The sequence below is a fragment of the Rhinoderma darwinii genome, unplaced genomic scaffold (assembly GCF_050947455.1).
Source record: "Rhinoderma darwinii isolate aRhiDar2 unplaced genomic scaffold, aRhiDar2.hap1 Scaffold_42, whole genome shotgun sequence".
Taxonomy (NCBI): domain Eukaryota; kingdom Metazoa; phylum Chordata; class Amphibia; order Anura; family Rhinodermatidae; genus Rhinoderma; species Rhinoderma darwinii.
The window spans coordinates 253,901-272,959 of record NW_027463753.1 but is presented as its reverse complement, the minus strand read 5'-3'; the positions used below and the strand labels follow the sequence as shown (position 1 = coordinate 272,959).

The 19,059-nt window shown below is 43.6% G+C and overlaps 1 protein-coding gene across 1 annotated transcript in view; it reads left to right on the top strand.

Moving 5' to 3' along the window:
- The window catches only part of PPP2R5D (protein phosphatase 2 regulatory subunit B'delta), a 115,536-nt gene that overhangs the window by 88,273 nt on the left and 8,204 nt on the right, over window positions 1-19,059 (top strand). Inside the window, 1 exon segment of the mRNA XM_075848509.1 lies at window positions 3,231-3,401. Coding sequence (XP_075704624.1) covers window positions 3,231-3,401 — 171 coding nt within the window.

Sequence of the window (19,059 nt, the reverse complement as noted above, 5' to 3'; positions counted from 1 at the left end):
TAACCAGACACCTGTACCATACCTATAGTACACCCATACCAGAGTAACCAGACACCCGTACCATACCTATAGTACACCCATACCAGTGTAACCAGACACACGTACCATACCTATAGTACACCCATACCAGAGTAACCAGACACCCGTACCATACCTATAGTACACCCATACCAGTGTAACCAGACACCCGTACCATGCCTATAGTACACCCATACCAGAGTAACCAGACACCCGTACCATACCTATAATATACCCATACCAGTGTAACCAGACACCCGTACCATACCTATAGTACACCCATACCAGTGTAATCAGACACCCGTACCATACCTATAGTACACCCATACCAGTGTAACCAGACACCCGTACCATACCTATAATATACCCATACCAGAGTAACCAGACACCCGTACCATACCTATAGTACACCCATACCAGAGTAACCAGATACCCGTACCATACCTATAGTACACCCATACCAGTGTAATCAGACACCCGTACCATACCTATAATATACCCATACCAGAGTAAGCAGACACCCGCACCAGTGTAACCAGACACCCGTACCATACCTATAGTACACCCATACCAGAGTAACCAGACACCCGTACCATACCTATAGTACACCCATACCAGTGTAACCAGACACCCGTACCATACATATAGTACACCCATACCAGTGTAACCAGACACCTGTACCATACCTATAGTACACCCATACCAGTGTAGCCAGACACCCGTACCATACCTATAGTACACCCATACCAGTGTAACCAGACACCCGTACCATACATATAGTACACCCATACCAGTGTAACCAGACACCTGTACCATACCTATAGTACACCCATACCAGTGTAGCCAGACACCCGTACCATACCTATAGTACACCCATACCAGTGTAACCAGACACCCGTACCATACCGATAGTACACCCATACCAGTGTAACCAGACACCCGTACCATACATATAGTACACCCATACCAGAGTAACCAGACACCCGTACCATACCTATAATATACCCATACCAGAGTAACCAGACACCCGTACCATACCTATAGTACACCCATACCAGAGTAACCACACACCGTACCATACCTATAGTACACCCATACCAGAGTAACCAGACACCCGTACCATACCTATAGTACACCCATACCAGTGTAACCAGACACCCGTACCATACCTATAGTACACCCATACCAGTGTAATCAGACACCCGTACCATACCTATAGTACACCCATACCAGTGTAACCAGACACCCGTACCATACCTATAATATACCCATACCAGAGTAACCAGACACCCGTACCATACCTATAATATACCCATACCAGTGTAACCAGACACCCGTACCATACCTATAGTACACCCATACCAGAGTAACCACACACCGTACTATACCTATAGTACACCCATACCAGAGTAACCAGACACCCGTACCATACCTATAGTACACCCATACCAGTGTAACCAGACACCTGTACCATACCTATAGTACACCCATACCAGAGTAACCAGACACCCGTACCATACCAATAGTACACCCATACCAGTGTAATCAGACACCCGTACCATACCTATAATATACCCATACCAGTGTAACCAGACACCCGTACCATACCTATAGTACACCCATACCAGTGTAACCAGACACCCGTACCATACCTATAGTACACCCATACCAGAGTAACCAGACACCCGTACCATACCTATAGTACACCCATACCAGTGTAACCAGACACCCGTACCATACCTATAGTACACCCATACCAGTGTAACCAGACACCCGTACCATACCTATAGTACACCCATACCAGTGTAACCAGACACCCGTACCATACCTATAGTACACCCATACCAGTGTAATCAGACACCCGTACCATACCTATAGTACACCCATACCAGTGTAACCAGACACACGTACCATACCTATAGTACACCCATACCAGTGTAACCAGACACCCGTACCATACCTATAGTACACCCATACCAGTGTAACCAGACACCCGTACCATACCTATAGTACACCCATACCAGTGTAACCAGACACCCGTACCATACCTATAATATACCCATACCAGAGTAACCAGACACCCGTACCATACCTATAGTACACCCATACCAGAGTAATCAGACACCCGTACCATACCTATAGTATACCCATACCAGAGTAACCAGACACCCGTACCATACCTATAGTACACCCATACCAGTGTAACCAGACACCCGTACCATACCTATAATATACCCATACCAGTGTAACCAGACACCCGTACCATACCTATAATATACCCATACCAGAGTAACCAGACACCCGTACCATACCTATAGTATACCCATACCAGTGTAACCAGACACCCGTACCATACATATAGTACACCCGTACCAGAGTAACCAGACACCCGTACCATACCTATAGTACACCCGTACCATACCTATAGTACACCCGTACCATACCTATAGTACACCCGTACCATACCTATAGTACACCCGTACCATACCTATAGTACACCCATACCAGTGTAACCAGACACCCGTATCATACCTACAGTACACCCATACCAGTGTAACCAGACACCCGTACCATACCTATAATATACCCATACCAGTGTAACCAGACACCCGTACCATACCTATAATATACCCATACCAGAGTAACCAGACACCTGTACCATACCTATAGTATACCCATACCAGTGTAACCAGACACCCGTACCATACCTATAGTACACCCATACCAGAGTAACCAGACACCCGTACCATACCTATAGTATACCCATACCAGTGTAACCAGACACCCGTACCATACATATAGTACACCCATACCAGAGTAACCAGACACCCGTACCATACCTATAGTACACCCATACCAGTGTAACCAGACACCCGTACCATACCTATAGTACACCCATACCAGTGTAACCAGACACCCGTACCATACCTATAGTACACCCATACCAGTGTAACCGCACACTGTACTATACCTATAATATACCCATACCAGTATAAGCCTCACCCATACCGGTGTAAGCCCACACCAATACCATATCCTTGCCCTTACTATACCTATGTAAGCCTGCACCCATACCATACCAGTCTCTGCCTACACCCAGACATTGCTCCTCGGGCATTCTTTTGACCGGGCTTATGGCTCTGGATTGGGTCGCGGGGGGTTACATGGTGGTCTTGTTATAAGACTGTATTATGTGTTCTGCCGCCCCTCAGGTCATCTCTGGACTCCTGCGCTTCTGGCCTCGTACGCACAGCCCCAAGGAGGTCATGTTCTTGAATGAACTGGAAGAGATTTTAGATGTGATGGAGCCTTCAGAATTTACCAAGATCATGGAGCCTTTGTTCAGGCAGCTGGCGCAGTGCGTGTCCAGCCCCCACTTCCAGGTATCAGTATAGTATATCTATTACTCTGTGATGATGTCACAGGCAGTGCCGCACCTGACATCAGGCGAGGTGAGCCGAAAGCCTCAGGCGTCATTTTCAGCCAGGGACGGACTGGACCGGGGGGAGGTGGGCATGTCTTATTTTACTTAGCAGACGTGCCGCATGATGGGCACGTACGGGTATGTTCACACAGAGTTTTTTTGCAGGCAGGAAAAATCAGCACCGTTTTTTTTTTAAGTGGTTTTGCACCACACGCGTTCTTTGACTTGTTTTGAAGATTTTTTTTAGGCTTTTTTTTAGCCATATCTTCAACATAAAGATGGAATAAACGCTTTAAAAAACACGTCGAAAATCACTGCAAAAAAAGGCGTTTATTTCCGTCTCCCATTGATTTCAATGGGGTTTTTGAGGCGGAAAACGCCTCAAGATAGGGCATGTCGCCTCCATCTCCCATTGAAATCAATGGGAGTCAAGTTCGCCCATTTTTTTCCGCGGTTGAGGGGAAAAACTGTGGCAAAAAACTCTGTGTGAACAGGGCCTAACACTCCTCCTCCTCTCTAACGCTGTACGCAGCACGTGCCGCCAGAAAGGAGCAGGTCTGCAGGAGGATCTGAAGAGGAGGGACGAGACGCACGAGGTGAGCGGTGGCCTGTATTAAAAACTGAGCGCCACTTACAGCGCTCACGCTCCTGCCTTAACTAATTTAAAAGGGGTCGGTCGGCCGAAGCTCTGGGACCTGGGAGTATACCGCAAGGGGGTCTAATCCACCCCATAGAGCCGTACCGTCACTGTAATGGAAGGATAGGGGGATGCGGGGGGGGTTACCCTATAGAGCCCTCTGCTGTCAGTAAAACGGCCATACCCACTTGCAGTATGCTCCCGGACCCCTTTTAAATTAGATGAGGCAGGAATCTGAGTGCAGTATAATCCTTCCCCATAAACCTGCCCCCACTAATTTAAAAGAGATCGGCCGACACTGAAGGGTGGGGGATTCTACAAGGGGCGACCTGAGCTTCTTACTGACAGCCAAGGGCTCTATAGGGGGGAATAATCTTCCCCATAGAGTCCTCACTAGCTACCATACTGCAAAGTTAGCGGGGTCTGAGCGTTTGACTGACTGCTGAGGGCTCTAAGGGGAATCCGCCCCCTTAGAGCCCTTAGCAGTCAGTTAGACGCCCAGATTATTCAGCCCCATAGAGCCCTCGGCTGTCAGGAAGATGCTCAGAAACCCCCCCTCCGATCACTTAAATAAGTGGGGGCAGGAAGCTAAGCGCAGTATAGTTCCCCCCACAGCAGTCAGAGTCAGTACCCTCCTTGCAGTATAGTCGTCCCCCCCCCCCCCCCCCCATAGCGTCCTCAGTAGTTATTATGCTGCATGGGGGGGTTCAGTGTTATTGGTGCAACTTTCTAATTACTTTTTATTAAAAATTATTTTTACTTTTTGAGATACAGCTGCTTTGTATCCTGTATACAGAGCAGCTGAATCCTGTATCCGTCAGGTCAGCGGGACTGACGGATTGAGCGTCAGCGGGTCCTGCAGGATCGAGCTGTTACCGATCACATCTAAGTTCATAACTTCGGTGTGATCGATAATAGGCGACCTAATGCATTCAGGTCTCAGCGCTATATACAACTGCTCTGTATACGGGATACAAAGCAGCTGTATCTCAAACAGTAATAATAATTTTCAATATAAAGTAATTAGAACTTGCACCAATCACATGAATAGATATCTTTATATATATATCAGTCACTATGTGGTTATGGTGTGGAGGTATTATTCAGTAACAGTATTATTCAGTCACTATGTGGTTATGGTGTGGAGGTATTATTCAGTAACAGTATTATTCAGTCACTATGTGGTTATGGTGTGGAGGTATTATTCAGTAACAGTATTATTCAGTCACTATGTGGTTATGGTGTGGTGGTATTATTCAGTAACAGTATGGGGGTATTAGTCAGTCACTATGTGGTTATGGTGTGGCGGTATTATTCAGTAACAGTATGGAGGTATTCAGTCACTATGTGGTTATGGTGTGGTGGTATTATTCAGTAACAGTATGGGGGTATTAGTCAGTCACTATGTGGTTATGGTGTGGTGGTATTATTCAGTAACAGTATGGTGGTATTATTCAGTCACTATGTGGTAATGGTGTGGTGGTATTATTCAGTAACAGTATGGTGGTATTATTCAGTCACTATGTGGTTATGGTGTGGTGGTAATATTCAGTAACAGTATGGGGGTATTATTCAGTCACTATGTGGTTATGGTGTGGTGGTAATATTCAGTAACAGTATGGTGGTATTATTCAGTCACTATGTGGTAATGGTGTGGTGGTATTATTCAGTAACAGTATGGAGGTATTAGTCAGTCACTATGTGGTTATGATGTGGAGGTATTATTCAGTAACAGTATGGGGGTATTATTCAGTCACTATGTGGTTATGGTGTGGAGGTATTATTCAGTAACAGTATGGGGGTATTAGTCAGTCACTATGTGGTTATGGTGTGGAGGTATTATTCAGTAACAGTATGGGGGTATTAGTCAGTCACTATGTGGTTATGGTGTGGTGGTAATATTCAGTAACAGTATGGTGGTATTATTCAGTCACTATGTGGTTATGGTGTGGTGGTATTATTCAGTAACAGTATGGGGGTATTATTCAGTCACTATGTGGTTATGGTGTGGTGGTAATATTCAGTAACAGTATGGTGGTATTATTCAGTCACTATGTGGTAATGGTGTGGTGGTATTATTCAGTAACAGTATGGTGGTATTATTCAGTCACTATGTGGTAATGGTGTGGTGGTATTATTCAGTAACAGTATGGGGGTATTATTCAGTCACTGTGGTTATGGTGTGGAGGTATTATTCAGTATCAGTATGGGGGTATTATTCAGTAACAGTATGTGGGTATTAGTCAGTCACTATGTGGTTATGGTGTGGCGGTATTATTCAGTAACAGTATGGGGGTATTATTCAGTCACTATGTGGTTATGGTGTGGAGGTATTATTCAGTAACAGTATGGTGGTATTATTCAGTCACTGTGGTTATGGTGTGGAGGTATTATTCAGTAACAGTATGGGGGTATTATTCAGTCACTATGTGGATATGGTGTGGTGGTATTATTCAGTAACAGTATGGGGGTATTATTCAGTCACTATGTGGTTATGATGTGGTGGTATTATTCAGTAACAGTATGGGGGTATTATTCAGTCACTATGTGGTTATGGTGTGGTGGTATTAGTCAGTAACAGTATGGGGGTATTATTCAGTCACTATGTGGTTATGGTGTGGAGGTATTATTCAGTAACAGTATGGGGGTATTATTCAGTCACTATGTGGTTATGGTGTGGTGGTATTATTCAGTAACAGTATGGGGGTATTATTCAGTCACTATGTGGTTATGGTGTGGGGGTATTATTCAGTAACAGTATGGGGGTATTATTCAGTCACTATGTGGTTATGGTGTGGGGGTATTATTCAGTAACAGTATGGGGGTATTATTCAGTCACTATGTGTTTATGGTGTGGTGGTATTATTCAGTAACAGTATGGGGGTATTATTCAGTCACTATGTGGTTATGATGTGGCAGTATTATTCAGTAACAGTATGGGGTATTATTCAGTCACTATGTGGTTATGGTGTGGTGGTATTATTCAGTAACAGTATGGAGGTATTATTCAGTCACTATGTGGTTATGGTGTGGAGGTATTATTCAGTAACAGTATGGTGGTATTATTCAGTCACTATATGGTTATGGTGTGGTGGTATTATTCAGTAACAGTATGGGGGTATTATTCAGTCACTGTGGTTATGGTGTGGAGGTATTATTCAGTAACAGTATGGTGGTATTATTCAGTCACTATATGGTTATGGTGTGGTGGTATTATTCAGTAACAGTATGGGGGTATTATTCAGTCACTGTGGTTATGGTGTGGAGGTATTATTGAGTAACAGTATGGGGGTATTATTCAGTCACTATGTGGTTATGGTGTGGAGGTATTATTCAGTAACAGTATGGAGGTATTATTCAGTCACTATGTGGTTATGGTGTGGAGGTATTATTCAGTAACAGTATGGGGGTATTATTCAGTCACTGTGGTTATGGTGTGGAGGTATTATTCAGTAACAGTATGGTGGTATTATTCAGTCACTATATGGTTATGGTGTGGTGGTATTATTCAGTAACAGTATGGGGGTATTATTCAGTCACTGTGGTTATGGTGTGGTGGTATTATTCAGTAACAGTATGGGGGTATTATTCAGTCACTATGTGGTTATGGTGTGGCGGTATTATTCAGTCACTATGTGGTTATGATGTGGTGGTATTATTCAGTCACTATGTGGTTATGGTGTGGAGGTAATATTCAGTAACAGTATGGAGGTATTATTCAGTCACTATGTGGTTATGGTGTGGAGGTATTATTCAGTAACAGTATGGGGGTATTATTCAGTCACTGTGGTTATGGTGTGGAGGTATTATTCAGTAACTGTATGGTGGTATTAGTCAGTCACTATGTGGTTATGGTGTGGGGGTATTATTCAGTAACAGTATGGGGGTATTATTCAGTCACTATGTGGTTATGGTGTGGAGGTATTATTCAGTAACAGTATGGGGGTATTATTCAGTCACTGTGGTTATGGTGTGGAGGTATTATTCAGTAACAGTATGGGGGTATTATTCAGTAACAGTATGGTGGTATTATTCAGTCACTATGTGGTTATGGTGTGGCGGTATTATTCAGTAACAGTATGGGGGTATTATTCAGTCACTATGTGGTTATGGTGTGGTGGTATTATTCAGTAACAGTATGGGGGTATTATTCAGTCACTATGTGGTTATGGTGTGGAGGTATTATTCAATAACAGTATGGAGGTATTATTTAGTTACTATGTGGTTATGGTGTGGTGGTATTATTCAGTAACAGTATGGGGGTATTATTCAGTCACTATGTGGTTATGGTGTGGTGGTATTATTTAGTAACCGTATGGGGGTATTATTCAGTCACTATGTGGTTATAGTGTGGAGGTAATATTCAGTAACAGTATGGGGGTATTATTCAGTCACTATGTGTTTATGGTGTGGTGGTATTATTCAGTAACAGTATGGTGGTATTATTCAGTCACTATGTTGTTATGGTGTGGTGGTAATATTCAGTAACAGTATGGTGGTATTATTCAGTCACTATGTGGTAATGGTGTGGTGGTATTATTCAGTAACAGTATGGGGGTATTATTCAGTCACTATGTGGTTATGGTGTGGAGGTATTATTCAGTAACAGTTTGGTGGTATTATTCAGTCACTATGTGGTTATGGTGTGGTGGTATTATTCAGTAACAGTATGGGGGTATTAGTCAGTCACTATGTGGTTATGGTGTGGGGGTATTATTCAGTAACAGTATGGGGGTATTAGTCAGTCACTATGTGGTTATGGTGTGGGGGTATTATTCAGTAACAGTATGGGGGTATTATTCAGTCACTATGTGGTTATGGTGTGGAGGTATTATTCAGTAACAGTATGGGGGTATTATTCAGTCACTATGTGGTTATGGTGTGGAGGTATTATTCAGTAACAGTATGGGGGTATTATTCAGTCACTATGTGGTTATGGTGTGGGGGTATTATTCAGTAACAGTATGGGGGTATTAGTCAGTAACAGTATGGGGGTATTATTCAGTCACTATGTGGTTATGGTGTGGTGGTATTATTCAGTAACAGTATTATTCAGTCACTATGTGGTTATGGTGTGGTGGTATTATTCAGTAACAGTATGGGGGTATTATTCAGTCACTATGTGGTTATGGTGTGGGGGTATTATTCAGTAACAGTATTATTCAGTCACTATGTGGTTATGGTGTGGTGGTAATATTCAGTAACAGTATGGTGGTATTATTCAGTCACTATGTGGTAATGGTGTGGTGGTATTATTCAGTAACAGTATGGGGGTATTATTCAGTCACTATGTGGTTATGGTGTGGAGGTATTATTCAGTAACAGTTTGGTGGTATTATTCAGTCACTATGTGGTTATGGTGTGGCGGTATTATTCAGTCACTCTGTGGTTATGGTGTGGTGGTATTATTTAGTAACCGTATGGGGGTATTATTCAGTCACTATGTGTTTATGGTGTGGTGGTATTATTCAGTAACAGTATGGGGGTATTATTCAGTCACTATGTGTTTATGGTGTGGTGGTATTATTCAGTAACAGTATGGGGGTATTATTCAGTCACTATGTGGTTATGGTGTGGAGGTATTATTCAGTAACAGTATGGTGGTATTAGTCAGTCACTATGTGGTTATGGTGTGGCGGTATTATTCAGTAACAGTATGGAGGTATTATTCAGTCACTATGTGGTTATGATGTGGTGGTATTATTCAGTAACAGTATGGGGGTATTATTCAGTCACTATGTGGTTATGGTGTGGCGGTATTATTCAGTAACAGTATGGGGGTATTATTCAGTCACTATGTGGTTATGGTGTGGAGGTATTATTCAGTAACAGTATGGGGGTATTATTCAGTCACTATGTGGTTATGGTGTGTGGGTATTATTCAGTAACAGTATGGGGGTATTATTCAGTCACTATATGGTTATGGTGTGGCGGTATTATTCAGTAACAGTATGGTGGTATTATTCAGTCACTATGTGGTTATGGTGTGGCAGTATTATTCAGTAACAGTATGGGGGTATTATTCAGTCACTGTGGTTATGGTGTGGTTATATTATTCAGTAACAGTATGGGGGTATTATTCAGTCACTGTGGTTATGGTGTGGCGGTATTATTCAGTAACAGTATGGAGGTATTATTTAGTTACTATGTGGTTATGGTGTGGGGGTATTATTCAGTAACAGTATGGGGGTATTATTCAGTCACTATGTGGTTATGGTGTTATGGTATTATTCAGTAACAGTATGGGGGTATTAGTCAGTAACAGTATGGTGGTATTAGTCAGTCACTATGTGGTTATGGTGTGGCGGTATTATTCAGTAACAGTATGGAGGTATTATTCAGTCACTATGTGGTTATGGTGTGTCGGTATTATTCAGTAACAGTATGGGGGTATTAGTCAGTCACTATATGGTTATGGTGTGGCGGTATTATTCATTAACAGTATGGGGGTATTATTCAGTAACAGTATGGGGGTATTAGTCAGTCACTATGTGGTTATGATGTGGAGGTATTATTCAGTAACAGTATGGGGGTATTATTCAGTAACAGTATGGGGGTATTAGTCAGTCACTATATGGTTATGGTGTGGCGATATTATTCAGTAACAGTATGGGGGTATTATTCAGTAACAGTATGGGGGTATTAGTCAGTCACTATATGGTTATGGTGTGGCGGTATTATTCAGTAACAGTATGGGGGTATTATTCAGTAACAGTATGGTGGTATTATTCAGTCACTATGTGGTTATGGTGTGGTGGTATTATTCAGTAACAGTATGGGGGTATTAGTCAGTCACTATGTGGTTATGGTGTGGAGGTATTATTCAGTAATAGTATGGTGGTATTATTCAGTCACTATGTGGTTATGGTGTGGTGGTATTATTCAGTAACAGTATGGGGGTATTAGTCAGTCACTATGTGGTTATGATGTGGAGGTATTATTCAGTAACAGTATGGGGGTATTATTCAGTAACAGTATGGGGGTATTATTCAGTCACTATGTGGTTATGATGTGGTGGTATTATTCAGTAACAGTATGGGGGTATTATTCAGTAACAGTATGGGGGTATTATTCAGTCACTATGTGGTTATGATGTGGGGGTATTATTCAGTAACAGTATGGCGGTATTATTCAGTAACAGTATGGGGGTATTATTCAGTCACTATGTGGTTATGATGTGGTGGTATTATTCAGTAACAGTATGGGGGTATTATTCAGTAACAGTATGGGGGTATTAGTCAGTCACTATGTGGTTATGGTGTGGGGGTATTATTCAGTAACAGTATGGGGGTATTAGTCAGTCACTATGTGGTTATGGTGTGGGGGTATTATTCAGTAACAGTATGGGGGTATTAGTCAGTCACTATGTGGTTATGGTGTGGTGGTATTATTCAGTAACAGTATGGTGGTATTATTCAGTCACTATGTGATTATGGTGTGGAGGTAATATTCAGTAACAGTATGGGGGTATTATTCAGTCACTATGTGGTTATGATGTGGCGGTATTATTCAGTATCAGTATGGGGGTATTATTCGGTCACTATGTGGTTATGGTGTGGTGGTATTATTCAGTAACAGTATGGGGGTATTATTCGGTCACTATGTGGTTATGGTGTGGAGGTATTATTCAGTAACAGTATGGGGATATTAGTCAGTCACTATGTGGTTATGGTGTGGTGGTATTATTCAGTAACAGTATGGGGGTATTATTCGGTCACTATGTGGTTATGGTGTGGTGGTATTATTCAGTAACAGTATGGGGGTATTATTCGGTCACTATGTGGTTATGGTGTGGAGGTATTATTCAGTAACAGTATGGGGATATTAGTCAGTCACTATGTGGTTATGGTGTGGTGGTATTATTCAGTAACAGTATGGGGGTATTATTCAGTAACAGTATGGGGGTATTATTCAGTCACTATGTGGTTATGGTGTGGTGGTATTATTCAGTAACAGTATGGGGGTATTATTCAGTCACTATGTGGTTATGATGTGGTGGTATTATTCAGTAACAGTATGGGGGTATTATTCAGTAACAGTATGGGGGTATTATTCAGTAACAGTATGGGGGTATTATTCAGTAACTGTATGGGGGTATTATTGGTAATGTTGGTCTTACAATCTATGTAAATGACTGAGGTGGGGCTGTGGGGAGTGTGAGTGGCAGCAGATGATCAGGCTAGGAGACAGTCCGCAGAGTGGCATGTGATGTCCTTTGACATGTAGGTGATATTTACGTGTGGGATGTGGGCCCATAACTTGTTACAGCCCAGGGCCTAAGATAATAATAATCCACCACTGGCATCGAGCACAGGCGACCACAACAATACAGCAGGTAGAGCAAAGAAACAGCCCAGGACGTGACGCTTCAAAACAGCGCTGAGCGCGATCCGTCCTGGACTGGCCTGAATGTAACTGCAGAGACTGACTGCCGAGGAGAGACATGGGCCGTGCACTGAAGACCCGACTATTTGCACTGATTGGCAGTAAGAAGAATTCTTGAAATCTTTTCTGTACATTAACCCCTTCAGGACGCAGCCTGTTTTGGCCTTCAGGACGAAGCCGATTTTTCAAATCTGACATGTGTCACTTTATGTGGTAATAACTCCGGAATGCTTTTACCTATCCAAGCGATTCTGAGATTGTTTTCTCGTGACATGTTGCACTTTATGTTAGTGAAAAAATTTGGTCGATAAATTCAATATTTATTTGTGAAAAATATCAAAATTTAGAGAAAATTTTCAAAAATTAAAATTTTTCGAAATTTAAATCTATCTGCTTGGAAGACAGATCGTAATACCGCACAAAATAGTCACTAGTTCACATCCCCCATATGTCTACTTTATATTTGCATCGTTTTTTGAACATTCTTTTATTTTTCTAGGACCTCACAAGGCTTAGAACTTTAGCAGCAATTTCTCACATTTTCAAGAAAATTTCAAAAGGCTATTTTTTCAGGGACCAGTTCAGTTCTGAAGTGGCTTTGAGGGCCTTATATATTAGAAAGTCCCCATAAATCACCCCATTTTGAAAACTGCACCCCTCAAGGTATTCAAAACAGCATTCAGAAAGTGTTTTAACCCTTTAGGCGTTTCACAGGAATTAATGCAAAGTAGAGGTGACATTTACACATTTCATTTTTTTTGCCAAAATTCATATGTAATCCATTTTTTTTGTAACACGGAAGGTTTTACCAGAGAAATGCAACTGAATATTTATTGCCCAGATTCTGCACTTTTTAGAAATATCCCACATGTGGCCCTAGTGCGGTAATGGACTGAAACACCGGCCTCAGAAGCAAAGGAACACGTAGTGGATTTTGGTGCCTCCTTTTTTTAGAATATATTTTAGGCACCATGTCAGGTTTGAAGAGGTCTTGTGGTGCCGATACAGTAAAAACAGAGAAAAAGTTACCCCATTTTAGAATCTAGACGCCTCAGGGAATCTTTCTAGGGGTATGGTTAGCATTTTGACCCCACAGTTGTTTTGCGAAATCTATTTGAATTTGTGTGTGAAGATGAAAATCTACTTTTTTTCTGAAAAAACATAGAAATTTTAAATTTTTACAAGGAATAAAGGAGAAAAAGCACCACTACATTTGTAAAGCAATTTCTCCCGATTACGGCAATACCACATATGTGATAATACACAACTGTTTGGACCCACAGCAGGGCTCAGAAGAGAAGGAGCGTCATTTGGATTTTGGAGAACGGATTTTGCTGGAATAGTTTTCAGTGCCGTGTTGGGTTTGCAATGCCCTGGAGAGACCAAAACAGTGGAAACCCCCCAAAAGTGACCCCATTTTGGAAATTGGACCCCTCAAGGAATTTTTTTCTAGGGGTGTGATCAATTTTTTAACCCCATAATTTTTTTGCGGATATCCGGCGTGACAAAAGAACATTTACAATTTTTTCACAACTGCTTCATTCATAGGACAGATTTTTCAGACACAGAGCATGCAAGTGAAGAAAAGCACCTCAACATTTATTGGCCCATTTGTACCGAGTTCAGAGATACCCCCAAAGTGGTCCAAATATGTTGTGTGGACACATGGCAGTGCATGGAAGTGAAGGAGGAGCCTTAGGTTTTCAGGACTCAAGTTTTGCATGAGACTCTGAGTTCCCATAATGATGGGAAACCCTCAGAAATGGCCCCATTTTGATAACTACACCCCTCTAAGAATTTTTCTCGGTGTGCGATCACATTTTTGACCACACATTTTTTTTGCAGAATCTTGTCAATCTGGCGTGAAAAAAGCTATTTTCGATATTTTCACCAATGTTTCATTTATAAGACAGATTGGTCAGAGCATGCAAGTGAAGAAAAACACCTCAACACTTATTGGCTCATTTGTACCGAGTTCGGAGATACCCCCAAAGTGATCCAAATATGTTGTGTGGACACATGGCAGTGCCTGGAAGTGAAGGAGCAGCCTTAGGTTTTCAGTTTTGCATGATTGGTTCAACAGCCCCATTTGATCTTTGAAGAGACTCTGAGCCCCCATAACGATGGAAAACACCCAGAAATTACCCCATTTTGAATACTACACCCCTCAAGGAATTTATCTAGGGGTGTCATCACTTTTTTGACGGCACGGTTTCTTTGCAGAATCTTGTGGAAATGTGGAGTGAAAAAGGACATTTTCAAATTTTTCACAAATGCTTCACTTATAGGACAGATTTTTCAGACACTGATCATGCAAGTGAAGAAAAGCTCCTCAATACTTAATTGGCCCATTTCTTCTGAGTTTAGAAATACCCCCAAATTGGCTCTAATCTGCTGCTGCCGGACATGGGGCAGGGCCACAAAGTATTGGAACACCACAAGGATTTTGAGGCCTTATTTTACTTGGATGATTTTTGGGCACATGTCGTGTTTGCAAAGGCCTAAAAAATTGTGCAGATCCTTCACCATATTACAAATCCTAGGTATTCATCTAGGGGGATAATGGGTGTTTTTAGTTTTGTTATGCGGGATCTTCAATTTTTAAAATGGTAAATGGTGAAATGGTAAATCAAAGGGACGGTAATTGTAAATGGAAGGGACGGATGGAAATAAAATGTAGAACTCCAGAGAGGTGTGATCTATTTGGAAGCTCTCCTTCATACACAGTCCACGTGTTACACTGGTATGTCGTGTCTTTTCTTATGCCTCTTCTGGCACAGACACGACACTTTTTCTGGGGGCGCCTTTTTTTTTGTGGGCGGCACTTCACTAGGAAAGTGCTGGCCTGGAACTATCCTGGGGACATCCGTACTTGCTGAGGCAGAACTTTCCCCTACCTCTGCCACATTCCCAAAGAGAAGGGATTTGATCACCTTCTCCTGGTACTCCAGGTCTGTCCCCTCCTGACCCGGGCTCCTGTATATTATAAAGGACTTGTACAATGCCATTTGGATAAAGTAAACCGCAAGTTTTTTATACCAAATTTTTGATTTCCGCACGGCATTGTACGGCTTAAGCATCTGGTCAGAAAGGTCCACTCCCCCCATGAACTTCTTATAGGCCTGGATGCAGACGGGCGGTGACGTGGTGGTGGGTGTTGCACCACGCACAGGGACAAGAGAGCAGGTGGCGTCATGGATTGATGTCAGCATTAGGACATCCTTCTTGTCCCTGAACTTCAAAAAGAGGACCCCTTTGCTAAGGATCGCCCTGCTCTCCCCACGCTGCAGGGGTTGGCCGAGAAGGGTTTTTGGGAGCTTTGCTGGTTTTTGCAGACCGTACCACACGCCACTGTTTTTTGCTCCGCCAGGCATTTGAACAGGGGTACACTTGTATACCAGTTGTCTATATACAAGTGGTACCCCTGATTAAACAGTGGGTGCAGGAGGTCCCAGACAATCTTCCCAGTTGTGGTCAGGACGGGTGGACAGTTTTGTTGCTCAATTTGACTGTCCCTTCCCTCGTATATTTTAAACGTGTGCGTGTAGCCCGACTCCGACTCACACAACTTGTACATTTTTAGGCCATACCTGGCACGTTTGTTGGGCAAATATTGCCTGAACTTCACCCTTCCCTTGAAATGCACCAGGGACTCGTCAATGGCAATTTCTCTTCCAGGGGTATAAGATGCTGAGAATTTTTGGGCCAAATGGGAAATAAGGGGTCTAATTTTGTAGAGTCTATGAAGATTGGTGTTATTCTGGGGGGGGGGGCACTGGGAATTGTCATTGAAATGTAAAAATGTCTGTATTGCCTCAAAACGAGCCCTGGGCATTGTGGTGCGGTATAAGGGGCAGTGGTACAGGATATCGGTGGACCAGTAGGCCCTCACCGATGGCTTCTTCGTTAGGCCCATATTCAGTACCAATCCCCAGTACTGCAGCATTTCTGCTTTGTCAGTGGGATGCCACCTGTATGGCCTGGCATAAAAACTTTCTGGGTTGACAGCAATAAATTGTTGAGCACATAGATTAGTTTGCTCAACAAGATTTTCCACAAGGCTGTCCGAAAAAAAGAGCTGGAAAAACTCAATCTCGGACAGCCCTGCTGTCTGGACTTGGACCCCTGCTGTCTGGACTTGGACCCCTGCTGTCTGGACTTGGACCCCTGCTGTCTGGACTTGGACCCCTGCTGCAGCAGTAAAGTCCGGTACTTGGGGGGTGTAGGAGGTTGGGGGCAACCAATTGGGTTGAGGTGCAGGTGTTACCTGAACACTAACCCTCCTGCGACTGTGAGGGGGTTCCTCGGTGTCGCTTGAGGAGGACAGAGCCTATGCGGACCCAGCATCACTCGCAGTATCGGTGTCCGATGCCGGCAGCTCATACGCCTCCGCTGCAGTAAAGGTTTTGCGGGCCATTTTTATTGAATGTATATGTATACAAAAAATATTTTTTTTGTTCTTTTTTTTTTTTTTACGTAAAACACTAAATACTAACGTACACTAATGTTTTTTTATTTTTTATATTATGACACTAACACTGACTAAACTACACTGACAAAAAAACAATAACTAACTGACAATCACACACTGACCGCTAACTAACAGACGGTCTGACGCTGACTGACGAACTAACAGACGGTCTGACGCTGACTGACGAACTAACAGACGGTCTGACGCTGACTGACGAACTAACAGACGGTCTGACGCTGGCTAAACTACACTGACAAAAAGACGATGACGGACGCTGACTGATTGACAAACGGAACGATCTGACGCTATCAGACGGTCTGAACCTAAGTGACGCTGACACTGATTGACACTGAATAAATGGACGCTGACTAACACTGACGAACGCTGACTAACGCTGACGCTGACTAACACTGACGCTGACTAACACTGACGCTGACTAACACTGACGCTGACTAACACTGACGCTGACGAACTCTGACTGACGCTGACTAACACTGACGCTGACTAACGCTGACGCTGACGCTGACTGACGCTGACTAACACTAACGCTGACGCTGACTAAGGCCCCATGCACACGACCGTGCCCGCAATCACGGCCCGCGATTGCAGGCACGGCCGGCCGCTGACTGACAGCCACATTTTCGGGCCGTGCTCCCATACAAAGTATGGGAGCACGGCCCGCAAAATGCGAAAGAACGGACATGTTCCATAATTCCCGGAACATTTCCACGGCACTGACACCCTTCCGTAGTGCTACGGAAAGGTGTCAGTGTTCAATGAAAGTGAATTGCTCCGTTTTTGCGGACCGCAATTGCGGTCCGCAAAAACGGAGGTTTTTTGCTGTCGTGTGCATGGGGCCTAACACTGACACAGACGCTGACTGACGCTGACTAACGCTGACGAACTCTGACTGACGCTGACTAACACTGAGGCTGACTAACACTGACGCTGACTGACGCTGACTAACACTGACACTGACTGACGCTGACTAACGCAAAAACTGAGGTTTTTTGCTGTCGTGTGCATGGGGCCTAACACTGACACTGACTAACACTGACGCTGACTAAGGCTGACGAACTCTGACTGACGCTGACTAACACTGACGCTGACTAACACTGACGCTGACTAACACTGACGCTGACTGACGCTGACTAACGCTGACGCTGACTGACGCTGACTAACACTGACGCTGACTAACACTGACGCTGACTAACGCTGACGCTGACTGACGCTGACTGACGCTGACTAACACTGAGGCTGACTAACGCTGACGCTGACTAACACTGACGCTGACTAACGCAAAAACTGAGGTTTTTTGCTGTCGTGTGCATGGGGCCTAACACTGACACTGACGCTGACTAAGGCTGACGAACTCTGACTAACGCTGACTGACGCTGACTAACACTGACGCTGACGCTGACTAACACTGACGCTGACTGACGCTGACTAACGCTGACGCTGACTGACGCTGACAAACACTGATGCTGACTAACGCTGATGCTGACTAACGCTGACGCTGACTGACGCTGACTAACACTGAGGCTGACTAACACTGATGCTGACTAACGCTGACGCTGACTAACGCTGACGCTGACTAACGCTGATGCTGACTAACGCTGACGCTGACTGACGCTGACTAACACTGACGCTGACTAACACTGACGCTGACTAACGCTGACGCTGACTGACGCTGACTAACACTGAGGCTGACTAACGCTGACTAACACTGACGCTGACTAACGCTGACGCTGACTAACGCTGACGCTGACTAATTGGATGGATCTGATTGGATGGTGATGTCACTAGGGCGGGGGGTTAGGTCAGAGTATCTAGCACATAAGTCTGATTGGATGGTGATGTCACTAGGGTGGGAGGTTAGGTCACACAGTCTATCTAGCAGATAAGTCTGATTGGATGGTGATGTCACTAGGGCGGGAGGTTAGGTCACACAGTCTATCTAGCACATAAGTCTGATTGGATGGTGATGTCACTAGGGCGGGGGGTTAGGTCACAGTCTATCTAGCACATAAGTCTGATTGGATGGTGATGTCACTAGGGCGGGGGGTTAGGTCACACAGTCTATCTAGCACATAAGTCTGATTGGATGGTGATGTCACTAGGGCG